Source organism: Adiantum capillus-veneris, chromosome 1, assembly GCF_014529385.1.
Source record: "Adiantum capillus-veneris isolate H3 chromosome 1, ASM1452938v2, whole genome shotgun sequence".
NCBI classification, from domain to species: Eukaryota; Viridiplantae; Streptophyta; class Polypodiopsida; order Polypodiales; family Pteridaceae; genus Adiantum; species Adiantum capillus-veneris.
In genome coordinates, this window is record NC_140931.1 from 89478340 (window position 1) to 89495900 (window position 17561).

Sequence of the window (17561 nt, forward strand, 5' to 3'; positions counted from 1 at the left end):
CTTACAATAACATACATATTTGGCATATCAATAAAGAAATTTAATTTCTTTATTGATGCTACTCGAATATTCTCTCTCTCTCTCTCTCTCTCTCTCTCTCTCTCTCTCTCACGTGTCTGCTCGGTAGCTCTCTCGCTCCTGGCCCAGCCCCGCCGTGCCTGTCAGCCACCTCCTTCCCCCCTACTCCTATCCCCTCTGCCCTTATGTTCACGCGACACCAAAACCACAGTTGCGTGTGTAGTCTGATTCACAAGCGGCAAGTAGCCTCTTCAAGACGGAGAGAGAGGAGGGCCAGCCATGCCGTGCACATGCGAGAGAGAGAGAGAGAGAGCTCTGCGCAGGGACACCTTCCTCCTACCTTCGCCTTTTTCCTTTCCCCTTCTCCTCTGTCGTCCTCTCTTCTACCTTCGTCATGCTCTCTTGAAGTTGCCCACCTTTCTTGCTGCTCCTCCCTCAGCCCCTCCCCACACCCTTTGGCTCCCCCTCTGCACTCTTGAGAAAGAGGGAGAGCTCGTATGGGCATCTGCGATCATCTTACGCGCACGCGCGCGCGCACACACAGAGAGAGGGGGAGAGAGAGAGAGAGTTGGCGGCGCCGCTTTTGAGCACGAACCACAGAGGGAGGGAGCGACGGCATGTGAGAGAGACTTCTCTCGGTCAGCGCTCCACTTTTCCCTTTATAAGAAAGAATCTCCACGAGATTCTTCACAAATTGTCCCTTTTCCAAAATTAAACAGACATATTTTATTTTGAGAGATTGGAAGCGAAAAAGAGAAATCTTCGAAGATTTTAAATAAAACCATTAAACAGGATGTTAGTATTCTAGAGCATGCTGGACCTGCTGCGATGACACGTGCTGGTGCCAGAGGAAACGCGTACAAAATAGCACGAGCCCCATTGCAAACTCTGCAATCCTGCGTGGCGAGATGACTGCCTCCCACTGCTTCACATCTTGCTCTACCCGTCTTCTCCATGGAAGCTTCAATGGCCATATCAGAGCCGCTCACTTCCTCCCAATCAGAGCGTACCTTTGCTTCAAGTTTCCAGTTAGCAGAACCCTGCAATCAACCACAATCACTACCGGAGTTTCCTTCCTGAAGAATTCTCTGTCCACCGCAGACCCTCGCTGCCACCGTCCATCTAATGGTGCTTTAATCACTTCTGCATGTCATCCTGTAGTCCCACCAACGCCCAGAGCCAGAACCAGTGGTGACATCCTTGCCTCGCTTGCCATTGCGGTTGCCATTCCGGTCGTAGCCGGCATGCTTGCATCGATCTTCAATGCGGCGAATGTCAAATGGTACGACCGGCTGCGTAAGCCCGACTGGAATCCACCCGCGTGGGTCTTCGGCGCGGCGTGGGGAGTGCTCTATGCAGTGATGGGGTTTGCATCCTGGCTCATTTGGATTCATGGAGGCTGGGATATTCATGGATATGCTCTCATGCTTTACGCGGTCCAGCTTGCCCTCAATCTTGCCTGGCCGATGATCTTCTTCGGCGCGAAGAAAATGGGGCTGGCTCTGATAGACATTTCGGCGCTTTGGTTGTCCCTCTTTGCTTGTATCCGTGCTTTCCAGGCGATAAACCCTCTTGCAGCGCGCCTTCTGTATCCGTACCTTGCGTGGGTCACCTTTGCCACTGCTCTCAACTACCAATACTGGGACCTCAACTCTCAGAAAACGGCATAGCTCTCTCTCTCTTTCTCTTGTAAGATTCTGCTCTCTGCCTCTTTGTCAATATATATAAAAGCACTGTATGTCTATGTTCGTCTTTGCATCGGTGGGGATCGAACTCCCCACCTTTTCCGCTTTTTCTAAGCTCTTTAATGCATTGTTAATTTAAATTGCTTTTAGTCATCAACACGTGGCTATTTAGTTATTTGGTTTTCACATATAATGCAATTGCTTTGAGGGGCTCCCACCATTTACATATGCTCTCCGGTGTTGTGTATCTTCACAAGAAGTTTTTGACAAATTCTCACAATAATTCCCACATTGTGACTTACGTGAACATCATGAACTTATGTGAGGGAGGCACCACATACCTATCTAGGTACGATTGGGGGCAGGGGACCGCTGGCCTGGTGGGGGGGCTGGGGGTCCCCTGCCCCGAATCGTACCTAGGTAGGTATGTGGTGCCTCTCGAGAGAAGCTCATGATGTTATGCATTGCATGAAAAACACTGAAAAAGAATCCGTTTTCCTACATGAGAAAATTTCTAAATCTTCTTGTGCTTGCACGAACGGTCTCTCTTTAGGGATTTATGGAGGATGACCTAGGGCATCCTTGGTCAGGGACAATCTCAGCCATTAGATGAAGTGGGTAAACTGGCGGTGAACTATGTGACCCTAGGGTAGAGAAGCTAGCTATGAGACATACTCCGCTAGGGAAACTTACCCACCCACCCCAATTTAAGTCAAAAATTTCGAATATTGCCCGTCATTTTGTGATCTGCTAGAAAGTGTACCATTACAACTGGGTCTCAATTGTTTCTAATGCCTTAAGAAGCCTCAAAAAGTAAATTTCCTAAAATATAGCATTGAGATGTAGTCTAACAATTTGCGTTCTTGGTATTTTTTCTTATTCATCTTTTTTACGAAGGATCTTTTCACAGTATGAAAAAAAGGGATATTTGTCTCCCCCCCACCCCCAAAAAAACAAAAACAAAAAATATAGTCCTTTGTTAGCCACATTATATTGAATTGAAGTGAGTCCGAGGTAAAGAGTAAACAAGTATCAGAAGAGAAAGATATGTTTACAATGCCATGATCTTCATGTCTCAATGTTGATATGTCTAAATATGTTCTTAGCTTTTAGATTGTATTAATTTTTTCGTTCTATTGTGTGCATTTTTGTCATTTGTGTGAGTATGGTTGTGTCATATGAAGATTCAGCAAGAGTATATATCGTTAGAGAAGAAAATGGAGAGAGCAAATTGGGGGGAGAGAGAGAGAGAGAGAGAGAGAGAGAGAGAGAGAGCTTGAGCAAGTTTTCTTGTTTCTTAATTAGTAACATCTCTAGAACGTTACGATTTTGCATCAATTTTGAGACATGTACCTCGCAAAAGAACCATAAGAAGGTGTAGAATTTATATGAAGTGATGATATGAATTCATTGAAATATGCTCACTTTCAGATGTTGTTCCCTTTATATGTTTTGGAGAAAAAAATGAACCCATGCAAGTCTCCTTGCATGTGGGAGTTTGCACAATCCTCCCCAAATTTTATATTGCGAGGGAACGTGCCATTCCCACAAAAACGTGCAATTTTCAATGCATTCGTTACATTGTGTCATTAGTAATGAGTATAGAATTCAAAGTAGTTTACACACCCTTCTGTTTTAACATTCATTTATCGATTGTTGTAACAAACACAATGATATTGACTAAAGCTTTGTGAATGAGTTTTGACATGATGCTCATGTGCCTTTAATGGTATATCTTGCAATCTCATTGTAAATTCTCCTTCGTTGTGTTAGGCTTTCAAAGAGTTGACTGAATTGGAAGAAGTGTTTGGAGAGAGACGTTCCCTTAAACCAACCTACAAATTTGTCACAACAGCGCAAGAGACTTTTTCGAAAGAGAAATCCTCACCTCGCTTACTGATCTAAAATGACTCTCATGGATAGACGGTCAAGCAATCTTCATCTCAGTGGTGATACACTATTCACAAAATCCTTGTAGCATCATTTTTTCATACTCCTGGGAACTTTCTCATGTCTTGTATTCTTGGTGCATCCTTTTCCATATCTCTACTTGCATAGATGCAAGACATCAATGTATAAGCAGTTGCACAACCGCCTTTATCGAGCACCCGATCAAAGCAGCGTTCTCCTAATGTCACATTTGTTATGTGTATTCCGAGAGCCAAGCAAGGAGGTCCATCTGATAGTATCCAAAAAAAAGTGGTATACTTTCCATTAGATCCTCTTACCTCCTTTAAAAGTCCTCCTCTGCCAAGGAAATCCACCATAAATCATAGTACTCTAGGCTAGGTTCTAAGTTACGGTCCTGTCGTATGGATTTGAAATGTCAGCATGCTTCCTCATCCTCGTTTGCATGACTCTGCAAGCGAAGAACGAACTCATGGAGGTGACATCATTTTGCATGAGCCCTGAATCTATATGCTCTGAAAATAACCAGAAGCCAAGGAGAAGTTGCTTTGTAGAGCACATCAAGCAATTGTTGCACTCTAGGTAACAACATTTCTTTATGGCAATCGTTGCAATAGTATGTGAGCAACCTCTAGACTCCCGCAACTTACGTATATATTTATAAGTACCCTACCTTTGAGGTGGAAGCATAGGTGATTGCAATCAGAAATAGGTGTGTCCTTTGCATCTGGTAAAAATAGCCTAGGTTGACCATATCTTGCAATTCACTCACTCCAATAGATGAGTTCCTAGAGAGGATCCCCATCAAAAACTTCTCGTGCTATCGTGATTACACCACATTTGAAATACACATAAATCAAAGCACTGCCAAGCATGGCATCTTGCTCCGATAGCCCCTTGCTAGCAATCTCATCGTGAATTAAGAAATCATACATGTAAAGGTCTTGCAAAAGGCCACAAGCCTTCAAGGTGGAAGCGTACGTGATTGCATTTAGAGAGAGGCCTTCCCTTTGCATCTAGTAAAAACAACCCAAATCTTTTTTGCCACAGCCTGGTTGGGTATAGGGTAATCTTGTAATCAGTCTAGTCTGAAAAGAATAATTGGTTCCCTTTAAACCCCTCATCATGCTTTGCTTGTCTATGCTTGACTTGTGTTCCGAATATTGCTTGTTCTTTGGATTTTGCTAATTGAAAACTGAGTAAATGAATTGTGTTTGAAGATCTCGTACAAGGCCACAAGCTTTCGAGGTGGAAGCATAGGTGATTGGAATTAGAGACGTGCCTTCTCTTCGCATATGGTAAAAAAAGTGCAGAGCTTTCTTGCCACAACCAGGTTGGGTATATCCTACAATCAATCCGGTTAGAAGAGAAAAACCCATTCCTTTCAGCTCCTCATCTCACTCTGCTTGTCTATGCTTGACTTTGGTTCCAAATATTGCTTGTTCCCTGAATTTTGTTAGCCAGAAACTAAGAAAATGAATTGTGTTTGAAGATCTCGTATAAGGCCACAAGCCTTCTAGGCGGAAGCGCAGGTAAAAAGCCCAGAGTTTCCTTTCCATGATTAGGTTGACCATATCCTCCAATCCACTTACTTCAAGAGATGACAACCTAGAGAGTATCCCCATCAAAACCTTCTTGTGCCATCGTGCCAGCACCACATTTTGCGTCTGCTGATGAAAACAACTTAAAACTTTTTTGGCCTTGATCTTGTCGCGCGTATCTTGCAATCAATGGATTCCAAGAGACGACATTCCAAACAGAAAGCTCCCTAAGCACTTTTTGTGCTTTCTCAAGCGCACCACATTTGGCATAGATATTGATAAAGGCAATGCCAAGCATGAAATCTTGTTTCAACAGCCTCTGATACAATTGTCAATTTTTGTGCCCATATCAATGTCCTGCATAGAGCCACATGCCTTCAAGATGCATGGTAGGTGATTTCATCTGGAGAGAGGCAGTCACTTCACATATGATGAAAACAAACTAGAGCTTTCTATCCTTGCCCTTGTGAGACGAATCTTGTAATCACTGCATTCCAAGAGTCCACATGGGACCACAGGCCTTCAAGATGCATGGTAGGTGATTTCATCTGGAGAGAGGCAGTCGCTTCGCATATGATGAAAACAAACTAGAGATTTCTATCCCTGCCCCTGTGGGACGAATCTTGTAATCATTGCATTCCAAGAGTCCACACGGGACCACAGGCCTTCAAGAAGAAAGTATAGGTGACAAAATTTGGAGAAATACAATTGCTTTGCATATGCTCAAAACATCTTAGAGTTTTTTGGCCCTGCTCTTGTTGCACACATCCCGCAATCAGTGCATTCTAAGAGATGACATTCCAGATAGGAAGCTCCTCGAGCACTTTTTGTGCTTTCTCAAGCACACCACATTTGGCATATATGTCGACCAAGACACGCCAGCTTTCTTCAACAGCCTTTGACTAACAATATCATTGTGAACTTTTGTGCATAGATCGACATCTTGCGTAGAGCCACATGAATTCAAGATGCGTGCATAGTGATTGTATATGGAGAGAGGCCCTCGCTTTGCATTTGCTGAGAACAGACTAGAGATTTTTCGTGCGGGGAAAATCCTGTAATTATAATGCATTCCAAGGGTCCACACTCCGGATAGAAAGCTGAAAACAGCCTAGAGCGTTATGGCCTTGCTCCTGTTGTGCGTATCCCACAACTAGTGCATTCCAAGAGATGTCGTTCCAAGTGATCCTTGCATGAGGATATACGGAGAGCTTGCTTTGCATCCTCTAGAAACAGCCTAGGGCTTTCTGGCCCTCCTCGTTGCGCACATCTCGCAATCAGTGCATTCCAAGAGATGACATTCCAGAAAGGAAGCTCCTCAAGCACTTTTTGTGCTTTCTCAAGTGCACCACTTTTGACATTACATATCAACCAAGACAGTGCCAAGCACGACATCATTTTTCAACAACCTTTGACTCACAATATACTTCTGAATTTTTGAGCACATATCAACATCTTGCATAGAGCCACATGCCTTTAGGATGCATGCGTAGGTGATTGCATCTGGAGAGAGTTCCTTGCTTAAGATCTATTGAAAAGAAACTAGAGATTTCTCCTATGGGGCATATCTTGCAGTTAGGAAACTCAAAACGGCCTAGAGGTTTTTGGCTCTGCTCCTGTTATGCATATCCTGCGGCCAATGCATTCCAAGAGATGCAATTTCAAGTGATCCTTACATTAGGATATAGATAGAGCTTGCTTTGCATCGGCAGAAAATAGCCTATAGCTTTTTGGCCCTGCTTTTGCTGTGCATATCCCGCAATCAATGCATTCCAGGAGATGACATTCCGAACTAGAAGATCCTCAAGCACTTCTTGTGCTTTCTCAAGCGCACCACATTTGGCATACATATATACCAAGACAGTGCCAAGCACGACATTTTTTTTCAACAACCTCTAACTAACAATATAATTGTGAATTTTTGTGCTCAAATCAGCATCTTGCGTAGATCCACATGCCTTCAAGACGCATGTGTAGGTGATTGCATATGGAGAGAGGCCCTCCCTTTGCATCTGCTGAAAGTAGACTAGAGATTTCTCCCGTGGGGCAAATCCTACAATCATTGCATTCCAAGAGTCCACTCTGAATAGAAAGTTGAAAACAGCCTAGAGATTTTTGGTCTTGCACCTGTTGTGCAACTAGTGCATTCCAAGAGACACCGTTCCAAGTGATCCTTACATGAGGATATAGAAAGAGCTTGCTTCGCATCCGCTGAAAACAATCGCGAGCATTCTTGCCCTAATCTTGTTGCCCACATCCCACAATTAGTGCATTCCAAAAGACGACATTTCGGACATGAAGCTCCTCAAGGAATTTTTGTGCTTTCTCAAGCTCACCACATTTGGCATATAGTGCAAGGCACGACATTTCAATAGCCTTTGACTCATTGTGGATTTTAATGGCCATATCAGCATTTTGCGTAGGGCCACATGCTTTCAAGATGCATGCGTAGGTGATTGCATCTGGAGAGAGGACCTCGCTTTGTATATGTTGAAAACAGACTAGAGCTTTCTTCTGTGGGGCAAATCATGGAATCGGTGCATTCCAAGAGTCCACACTCTCCATAGGAAGCTAAAAACAACCTAGAGATTTCTGGCCTCGCTCTTGTTTTGCGTATCCCGCAACTAGTGCATTCCAAGAGACGCCGTTCCGAGTGATCCTTACATGAGGATATACAGAGAGCTTGCTTTGCATTTGCTGAAAACAACCTATAGCTTTCATGCTCTTGTTGTGTACATCAAGCTCGATTTAGGGAACTCTATCAAGCTCAAATATGCCTTAGTCTGTCTGCACATGGAATGGCCGTCAAGTCAAGCGCACCACATATGGCATGCATATCGACCAAGACATTGCTAAGCATGACATCTTTTTTCAAAAGCCTCTGACTAACAATATACTTGTGAAATTTTGTTCCCATATCAGCGTCTTGAGTAGATCCACTTGCCTTCAAGATGCATGCGTAGGTCATTGCATCTGCTAAAAACAGACTAGAGCTTTCTCTTGTGAGGCATATCCTACAATCAGTGCGTTCCAAGAGTCCACGCTCCAGGTAGGAAACCGAAAACAACCTAGAGCTTTCTGGTCTTGCTCTTGTTGTGCACATCCCGCAATCAGTGCATTCCAATAGACCACATTTTGGACAGGAAGATAATCTTAAAACCAAATCTAGTGTACTAACTAATCAAACCAATATGCTAATTAGCATATCAAGTATTCTGATTAGCGCACCTAATATTCCAATAAGTGGATCTAGTGCACTAACTAGAAAACCGAGCATGCTAACTAGCGTACCCAATATGCTAATTTGCAGTTCCAATGTACTAGCTAGCAAGCCCAGTGTGCTAATTAGCATACCCAACATGCTAATTAACATACCTAGTATGCTAGCTTGTAGATCATATGTATCAAAATGGTAGCTAGCATTCCTTGTATGCTAACCAAGTAGCAAGTGTACGTTCAAGGTTGTTTATCTTACTAGTTTTTGGTGTGATTGGATGTCCAAATGGGAGCCCTACGTTCAATCCCAAGGGAGCATGTAGCATCAAATCATAGGAGGTGATAGTTATGCTCATAGGGAAGTTTGATCAATGAAATAATTGTTGTACTTCAAGGGGCATACCACATCCAGTACACACATTTTTGTTCTGACATTGTCTTGTATCACTCTATCCTTTATAAAACTGGCAAGGGCTAGATTAATAAGGGCAAACTGGAAAAATGAGCCTTGCAAGTTGACTTTCAAAGGTCTGCATTTTCAACCTATAAAACAAAGACAAAATGAGCATGGTAAGTACATGAGTTATCTGAGCACCTGTATCAAACATAAAGTGAAAATATGAAAATTACGGGCATTTACAAGTGTTGACAGGTTATGTCTATGTCACTATATCAATGGGCTTGTCTTCAATACGAGGAAACCCCAAAGCCTCTGTGGCTTCTTTCATTGTGTCTATTGAAAAAAAAGCTTTGGGAACATTCCCTAAATTGTAATAGTTAGCATAGATAATTTGCTTCTTAGCATAAGAAATACACTGATTAGTACATTGAATCAACTAGCTAGCATACTATGTATGCCACTAACCCTTGTGTGCTTATTAACATACTAAGTATGCACTTTCCTCCTGAGCAACTCACATAACAATGGGTATCTACTTGCACCCAAAAAGACACAAAGAAATGGGCTCCTTCTCCCACAAGGGCAATTGCATGAAGTTTCATGTGGTTTTGAAGTTGAAAAGTAGAAGTGAAAACACATAGAACATGCACAAGGGCGGAGAGAGAGAGAGAGAGAGAGAGAGAGAGAGAGAGAGAGAGAGAGAGAGAGAGTACCCAAGTCATTCGTCTCTATGGTTGCCTACCTAAAATGTGACATTGGGGATTCCTAAGATAAAGAAAACTATGCACTTTTGTGGGGAGAGAGAAGCAACAGGTGATTTGCCCCTACCGCATTTTTTTCTTGGAGGATGGTTAGGTAGCTCCTTAGAGCTTCTTTGTTCATAGCCCAAGCTGGTGTCTTGCCTACATCCTCTTGCTAGCTACTGAAGAGAACACAAATGCCTTCCATGCAGAGGCTTGCCTGTGGGCTTCACACTTCCCTTGCCTTTTTGTTTCATCACCACCTCTTTGTGGATCCTTGTGCAACTCTAACACCTGTGCAAAACATCTTCAAAAAATAACAAACCTCATTATTCAATATGTCACAATATTCAATGATGGTGTAAAAAAAAAATATTCAATTTTTCACTTTAGGGAAACATAGATATTATTGCTACAATAGTAATTGACATGCCAAAACTTATGCTAACAAGGTATGCTTGTTGGCACATGTGAACTTGCATAAAAAGAATAGCACGTTAACATGATTATACCCTTGAGAAAATGGATCAAACTGAATATAAAAGAATCAAGAAAGTCTTGCACGTTAGAGATAACTCACAAAGGCCACTTGTGTAACAGAATTGGACTATAAACATTGAGAATAGCGGAATTTAGAGAGTTGTAGTGAGCATTTTTATGAGAATACTTTGAGAAAAATAGAGAGAGAACTTGATTAGAGGTAGCAACATAAATAGTACTTTGTAAGAGAGATAATTAGAGAACTTGACAATATAGCCCCTTCAAAAGGCTTTTGTATTATAGCTTCTCCCATAAAGAGAGACTTGGTACAATACAATCTTTGTGTTCCTTGAGACCTTGATGGTGCAATGAAGATAGAGAGATTCATGCACCACAATTATGCCTGTAACTTAATCCAATGAAAGTATTAACTTGTCCCCTTGTCCCCGACCTCAGTCTCAAGACCTCAAACACATTCGAAGGTGGAGAGAGCTAGCAACTAATGAGGGTGGAAAGAGGAAGAAGAAGTAACATACAAGAAAGAAGTAGCGTTCTTTGATACCATCAGTCACAATACTTTGCATAGCATAGTAACTTAGTAATGGAGATGAAGAAGATGGAAAGAATAGCATTGAAGCATGGATCTTGGTTGGATTTGCATTCCATAGCCAAGAGTATTGGTGTAGGCTCTCACCTTCTCAAGCTTGGAGAAGGAGCTCTTAAACTTTCACAAAGTGATAATGAGTGAAATGAGTGTGTGAGAGGATGTATATCCCTCAAGCAAGCCCCTTGCTTAGCTTGGTCGACCCCCCCTTGTAGCTCAAACTTGAATATGATTGGACTCCTCTAAGCCTAGCCAATCACATGCGTAAAACATATCAAACAACAAGGGTAGCATTAGGACAAGTGTCCTCTTTACCCCACATGCGTAAAACATATCAAACAACAAGGGTAGTAGTAGGACAAGTGTCCTCTTTACCCCTTTGAGAGAGAGGACTTGATAATACATAGATATTTGATAATTAATCTAAATGATCATTGGATCCCTCTTTAGCCTAGCCAATAGGATTCAAGTACACCATGTGGATAGAACCTGACATATGTCCATGTGCCCCTTGAGGAAGGGGTACACTTTGGGTGAGTGAGAGAATAAGTCAAACATTCCCCTAGCTTTGGGGATTGCCCCCTCCTTTGTAGAATACCTCTTTGACTCAAGCCCCTCAAGCACCTTACCCTCCAAGAATGGGTAGCTTCTCAAGAACCTTTGTCAAGTACATGCTTAGTATGAGCATGGGTTCTCTCTCTCTCATGCCCCTAGCTTGTAGGCTCGTCCTTACCCTCAAGCACCTTACCCTCTAAGCATGGGAAGCTTCTCAAGCACCTTTGTCAGCAAGTACATGCTTAGTATGAGCATGGGCTCTCTCTCTCTCTCTCTCTCTCTCTCTCTCTCTCTCTCTCTCTGATGTCCCTAGCTTGTAGGCTTGTCTCCCCTCTTTGTAGGGCTTAGCTTTGACTTGGACTTGGACACCTCAAGCACAAGGCCAACTTGGCCAAGGACCTTAGCCATCAAGCATGCCTAGGTCCTTAACTATTAAACACCTAAAGCATGGGCCTAGCTTAATCTAAGGCCCTAGGTTTAAGGACTTTGAACACTAACCTTTGGAGGTCTTTAATGAAGCTAACCCTAAAGTCTTTCAAGCTCCATTAATTGGCATTGCTTTTTGACAGACCATCTCCCATAAGGACCCATTGCCTTTGGTCCCGAACTCTTTTTCTAATTTATTCTCCCACATTAAATGATCATTTCGATATGAGAAAATCATTTGGGGTGGTTAGATATTATATTTTATGACATTATCTCTCTCTTGAAAGCATAGTCGTCTTCGACTATGAGATAGAGAAGATAAAGTCTTAGTCATTAGTCTATGTTTCTTAGCAGGTAGAGGATCCCTTTTTACCCTACGACATCATTCCAAAATGGATGACTAATTCCATTTGGTGCTTGGGAGACTTAGCTGCCGCAAGCATGTCTGATCTTTAGTCCATATCATACTCCCAAAGTAGAGTGACAAATTTTTCTTCGTGTTTGAGAGACGTCGTCATCACAAACATGATTTTAAGCATGCATACTACTTAAATTTGTGCAAAAAAAAAAAGAACTAGTCTTATAAGACAAAACCATTTTTCATGTAAAAAGTATTTATATTTGCTTACTATAATGTAGCATTGTAAGCATTGACAAGGTTCATACTATCCTTAAGTTGCGTTCCTTGCATCCATCTAGCATCTTCAAAAGGATAAATTTTGAACTTAATAAGATACTGTCGGATAATCTTACGTACCTTTTGTTCATGTCAAAAAATCAATTCGGGCTGAAGCACCTCTTCTTGATCTTCTATCTCGGGCAGTTCCTCAATGATTGGTTCTTGTGGTGGATCTCCTTTGTAAGGGTTAAGTAGGCTCACATGAAAAGCAGTGTGAATGAGCCAATGATTGGGCAAGTTGAGTTGATATGCCATCTCATTGATTGGTTTTATGATTTGAAAAGGACCATAGTATCTTTTTGCTAGTTTAGCGTAATATTTTTGGTGGCCCGTAGGATTTTTGCCTGTAGTTTGCTTCAATTGAGCCTTGGAAAATTTGAGTAGGACCCAATCATTTTCCTTGAAATTTAAGGCCCTTCTGTGCTTGTTAGAAGCAACCTTTTGCCTTTTTTGCCAGATAGATATAGCCCCCTTAATCTTTTGGAAAGATTCATTTAGGCCTCGATTATACTCATGGGCAATGAAGATCTTCCCATGTACCTTAAGTAGCAATAGACCTCTAGGTTTTCCTTCAATGATTTCAAAAGGTGTCTTCCTCGTAGTAGTATGGAGAATGTTATCGTACGCATACTCTACAAGAGGTAGTGTCACAAATGGGTGACTTGGCATGGCATGGCCCTAGACATTTGGGTAGCAGAGCACACACACACCCTTCCCAGCTGGCAGACATCCCAAGGAAAATTGGCTGAAATGCTGACGTGGCATTGCTATACGGTCCCCCGAAAATTGCTGCAAAAAACGTGGCGCAAAAAGAGGAAACCTGTACGGACAGCCACGTGGAAGCACCATATGGACATCCCCGCGTTTTACGGGCAACTGTACGGATTTTTCTCTCTGCAAAGGTTGAAAGTCTATGCAAGCTGCTTTATTTTTACCAAGCAAGCTTGTGAGAGGAATTGCTTTATTTTGGGTGTTTTTTATGGGCAGCTTTTGGGGCTCTGCTTTTAGAAACCCTTGTAAACTTATAAATTGGTGGTCAGGGCTCCCACTCTGTAGAGCATCTAGACGTAGAGTTTGAGAGTGAAACCCTCCCACTCCTTTGTACTTTGAGGATTATTTAATACAGAAAGAAATACCAAAAAGGGTGCTAGTCTTTAAGGCCAATATCTCTAGGCACGGAACTCCGGTGGGCTGTGTCGAATCAATTGTGAACTATAAAATGTTTTTAAGTGAATCTCTACTGTGTCGCGATAGAATCTTGACTTGGAGTGTCCAAGTTTGTTACAATGGTATCAGAGCGCAGCCGATTTCTCTTCTATCGAGAAATTCGATCCTTTTCTCGCGAGACTTATGAATTCAAACAGAGATCAATCGACTTCCTCTGCATCTGAGGATGCGGAAAGAGATTACAAAGAAGATTCTCACAAGGAGTATGGCACGCATCGGCCTACTAGGAAACAATATAATCAATCAAGTACATACATCATGAAGGATAAGTGGAGGAGCAGGCCATAGTACCGATCACGCCCTATAAAGGATAATACCAATCAACTACATGCATCGTGAAGGATAAGTGGAGGAGCTAGTTCATCAGTTGTGGTAGCGGAAGAAGAATGGTACACTCAACCACAAACTACCATGGTAGAACCAGTCTATCAGGCATCTCCAGAGATTTACTTCATTGTAAACCAACAAGCTAGATCATCCACCATGATGAAACCCATGCCAACACCAAGAGCGGGAAATTTCCATAATTGTATATTAGGTGATCACTGGAAAAATGATTTCAAAGAACTTGATAAGAATGCTAAGCCAATTGAGGCTTACTCCATGCAATGTGGCAAAAAAGGTGGACATCATCTTGAGGATTGTCCTAGGAATCTTTCAAATAAAGGGAAAATGGCCATCAACATAACCTATGATTTGAGTCAAGGTAATGACAAGGACATAGACTAAGAAAAACAAACAAAATAGTGCAAGTGAGTCAGATAGCAACAAGAATTCTTCTAAAGACTCCAAAAACAAGAGACAAAAATGCTATGGGCTTAGGAGCTTAAAAAAAAGAAAAATTGAAGAGAAATCTTAGAGGTTGTTTGAGGAAAGAACAAAATCAATGTCGATTGAGTTCAAGGAACCAAAGCTGAAATCAACAGGCTCAAGGTTGGTAGATAAGATATATGAGCCCATCAATGCAACCTTGGGATATTTTCAAGCAGACATAAAAGCAAGGTAGACAATGGAAACAAAATGGAAGAACAATGTTATACCTGATATGGAAGCAGTGAAGTGAAAAGCTTACAAAAACTTGGTGCAAATCACGAAAACAATGCTTGAGGCACAAAAATAGAGAATGGAAACCGTTAGGAATCCAACAAAAGATGAAACACGAACAGAACCAAGGAAAATAAATGCAACATGCAAAAGTACAACATGCCTATGAAACATATAAAATAACATGCTATAAGCGATAAAACCCATAGATCTACATACTTGATGAACCATACTTTCACATAATCAAAGATAAACTCAAGCTAAGAGAGATAGAGCACAAAAACACATACTAATGTTCCTCCTAGAGCGGAGTGCTACACAAGCACAAAGATAGGAGAGTTAAGAAGGGAGAAGAGAAACACATGGCACTAGGTGCAATCTCTCCTCATGCAATAGTGAACATTTTTCTCTTGCACGTATTTATTTATAGATTTTTTGAATGCTCAAAATGATTACATATTGTCCACTTTGATAGAAAAATGACCATATCTCATAAAGATCACTTTAATAATACAATATCAATAAACATACTGTTCTTTTGTATTTGTCATTGATCACATGTTAGCTACAATATTAAATATTTTATCATTGCCATTAAGATAAAAAACACTAAAGAATTGAGGGATTCTTTAGTTAAGGATGAAAAACCTAAAACAATAGTACCAAACAGTGATGATAGGCTAGATGGAATCCCCTTAATGGAAGAAGATTAGGCAAATCACTTGTGGGAAAAGAGTTAGAGAGGTAAATGATGGAAGTTTGACTCTAAAATCAGCTCCAATTAAAGAACTTTGGCTAGACAAACCACCTATGGAATTGGATTAGCACCCTCTATATGGAGATTGTGGATTGAAGCAATTAAGCTTTTCAAATACCTAAAAACTCAAAATCTTACCCATATTTGGAAGATAACAAAGAAACATCCTTGGTATGTAAGACTACAACACTAAACTGGAAAAAGTAGACTTTAGATGTGGAAAACATTGAGTTTATCCTATCAACATCTATTCTATGCATCATAAAATCATGTGAATAGGTGAAGATCATACCACATCTATGGAAAGGTTTGCAAAACACTTTAGAAAAATTGGGGATTAAAGGTTAACAAAAGAGAAATTCAAAGAATGGTGCTGAGAAGAATCTTGAGATAAACTTGTCAAATCCATTTCTATGAACAAAGTAGGAGATTATTATGAGGGGAACAAAGAAAACACAACTCTTCTTGTAGAAAATAACGATGTAAAAGCAATGGTTATACTAGACAATGGAGCTGGTATTGACATAACCACAAAATAAGTCTAGGAAGACCAGGCAAATAAGAATGAAATTTCGATCGACAGATGGACACATCAAACGAACAATGGTTTGTTACAAAATGTGACAGTTAGCTCATGTGGAATTGACTACCAACATACATTTTCCATTGTACATTTCATAAAGAAACTGAACTACGAGATAATTTTGGGATGACCTTTCATGAGACAGATATAATTGATCCACGACTAGGAAAATAATTATGTAATTTTGAAACAAGTCGGATCAATTACACAAGTAAACCTAAAAGATCACTCCTACAAGGATGTGTTGAAAAAATCTATCAAAGAGTTGGATTCAACAATATGAGCTAAAAGTAAATACCATCATGGTTGAACAAAGACAATCCTATTTGGATGTGTGGAGCTTCAGAGAATGATATTTAAGATACAAAGATTGCATCTTGGATTGAGAAGTAAACAATGCCAATTATGTACCTGAATATTTTCTTGAACACTTGTTTGAGCTATTTGAGTGGACTCAAATTTTTAGCTACCATGGATATTGTGTCAACTAGTTAGTCTACACCAACCTTATTCTATGAAAAAGAAGGTTAGACCATTGTTACAATCCAAATGGTAACTAATATATCATTGGATGATTGGCAAGTTTTCTCTGATCATTATGATGATGCCATTGATAAGCTAGAGAAAGAGAGTATTAGACCCAGCTAAGAGAAAGAGCACAAAAGAGAAGAAATATTGTTGCGAGGAGGAGAGAAAAAGTTCTTTGAATTTTAAATCAACATCAAAGATGAAAACAAAAATACAAGAAAAACAAGAGAATATATAAAAAGAAACCTACACAGGCAAAAAATCAAGGGCAAGACATAATTTTTGATGGTGCTGACATAGAGGATTTCATCAAAGACAAAGTTGTTGGTAGATACCCCATCTTAAAAATTGGAAAGAATGCAAAAAAACAAACTAAAACAAAACAAAAACCACATAAAGTTGATAAAGAAAAAGAAAAAGAACCTTCAATGACTAAAAAGGACCAAAAATTTACATATTGGGAATCAAAAAGAACATTGAAAGAAGTTTGGAGCTTGAAATGGAATCTACAATAGTGACGAATCAATGTTCCATTGCACTACAAGAAGTACACTCTGCAAGATTGAAGGATCATTGTAGAGCAGTCCATGAGACAACCTAGGGAACTAGAGAAATCTTAGGAAGGCCAAAAAAATGCTAAAAGGATTGAACTAATGGAACTTAGGGAAGAATCAAAACCGGATTACATATCTATCTCAAGAAGAAGAGGATATCCTCATCCAAACCTAAAAGGAATGTAGGGATGTCTTTGCATGGTCTTATAAAGACCTTAAGGGAGTAGATCTTGACATCTATAATCATACTATACCCATGCAGGATGATGTTAATCTTAGGAGACAAAAACCGTATACCTATAATGAGACTTTTAGAAAAAAAATCCAGGAGGAGATTGAAAAACTCAAGGAAGTGGAACTCACCTATGAAATTGAACACACTAATTGGATGTCCCCAATTATGGTGGTACCAAAGAAAAATGGTAAACTGTGAGTGTTTGATGAATCTCAAGAAGGTGAATGTTTTGAACATAAGAGATAATTACTCTCTTCCTATCATTGGTCACATTGGCTTAGAGAGAGTGGCCATAAAAGAAGCTTGCAGCTTCTTGGATGGATTCTCTGACTACTAAATCAGCTAGCCGTTGATCTAAAAGACCAGCAAAAAAGCTTTTGT

General features: G+C 40.6%; 1 protein-coding gene across 1 annotated transcript; it reads left to right on the forward strand.

The window, feature by feature from the left end:
* Window positions 1–843: 843 nt before the first annotated feature.
* LOC147465160 (uncharacterized) lies at window positions 844–3804 on the forward strand. Its single transcript, XM_086511185.1, has 3 exons — window positions 844–1606; window positions 1677–1707; window positions 3477–3804. The coding sequence occupies exons 1-3, from the start codon at window positions 927–929 to the stop codon at window positions 3606–3608; spliced, it is 843 nt and encodes a 280-aa protein (XP_086367311.1). The 5' UTR covers window positions 844–926; the 3' UTR covers window positions 3609–3804.
* The last annotated feature ends 13757 nt before the right edge of the window (window positions 3805–17561 follow it).

What these genes read in the sequence shown, in the direction of transcription:
- LOC147465160 (XM_086511185.1), top strand. Translation starts at nt 927, where the DNA reads ATGACTGCCTCCCACTGCTTCACATCTTGCTCTACCCGTCTTCTCCAT. An exon ending in CCTCTTGCAGCGCGCCTTCT is followed by an intron (nt 1,607 to 1,676) that starts GTATCCGTACCT and finishes CTCAACTCTCAG; the next exon opens with AAAACGGCATAGCTCTCTCT. An exon ending in GCTCTCTCTCTCTTTCTCTT is followed by an intron (nt 1,708 to 3,476) that starts GTAAGATTCTGC and finishes TCGTTGTGTTAG; the next exon opens with GCTTTCAAAGAGTTGACTGA.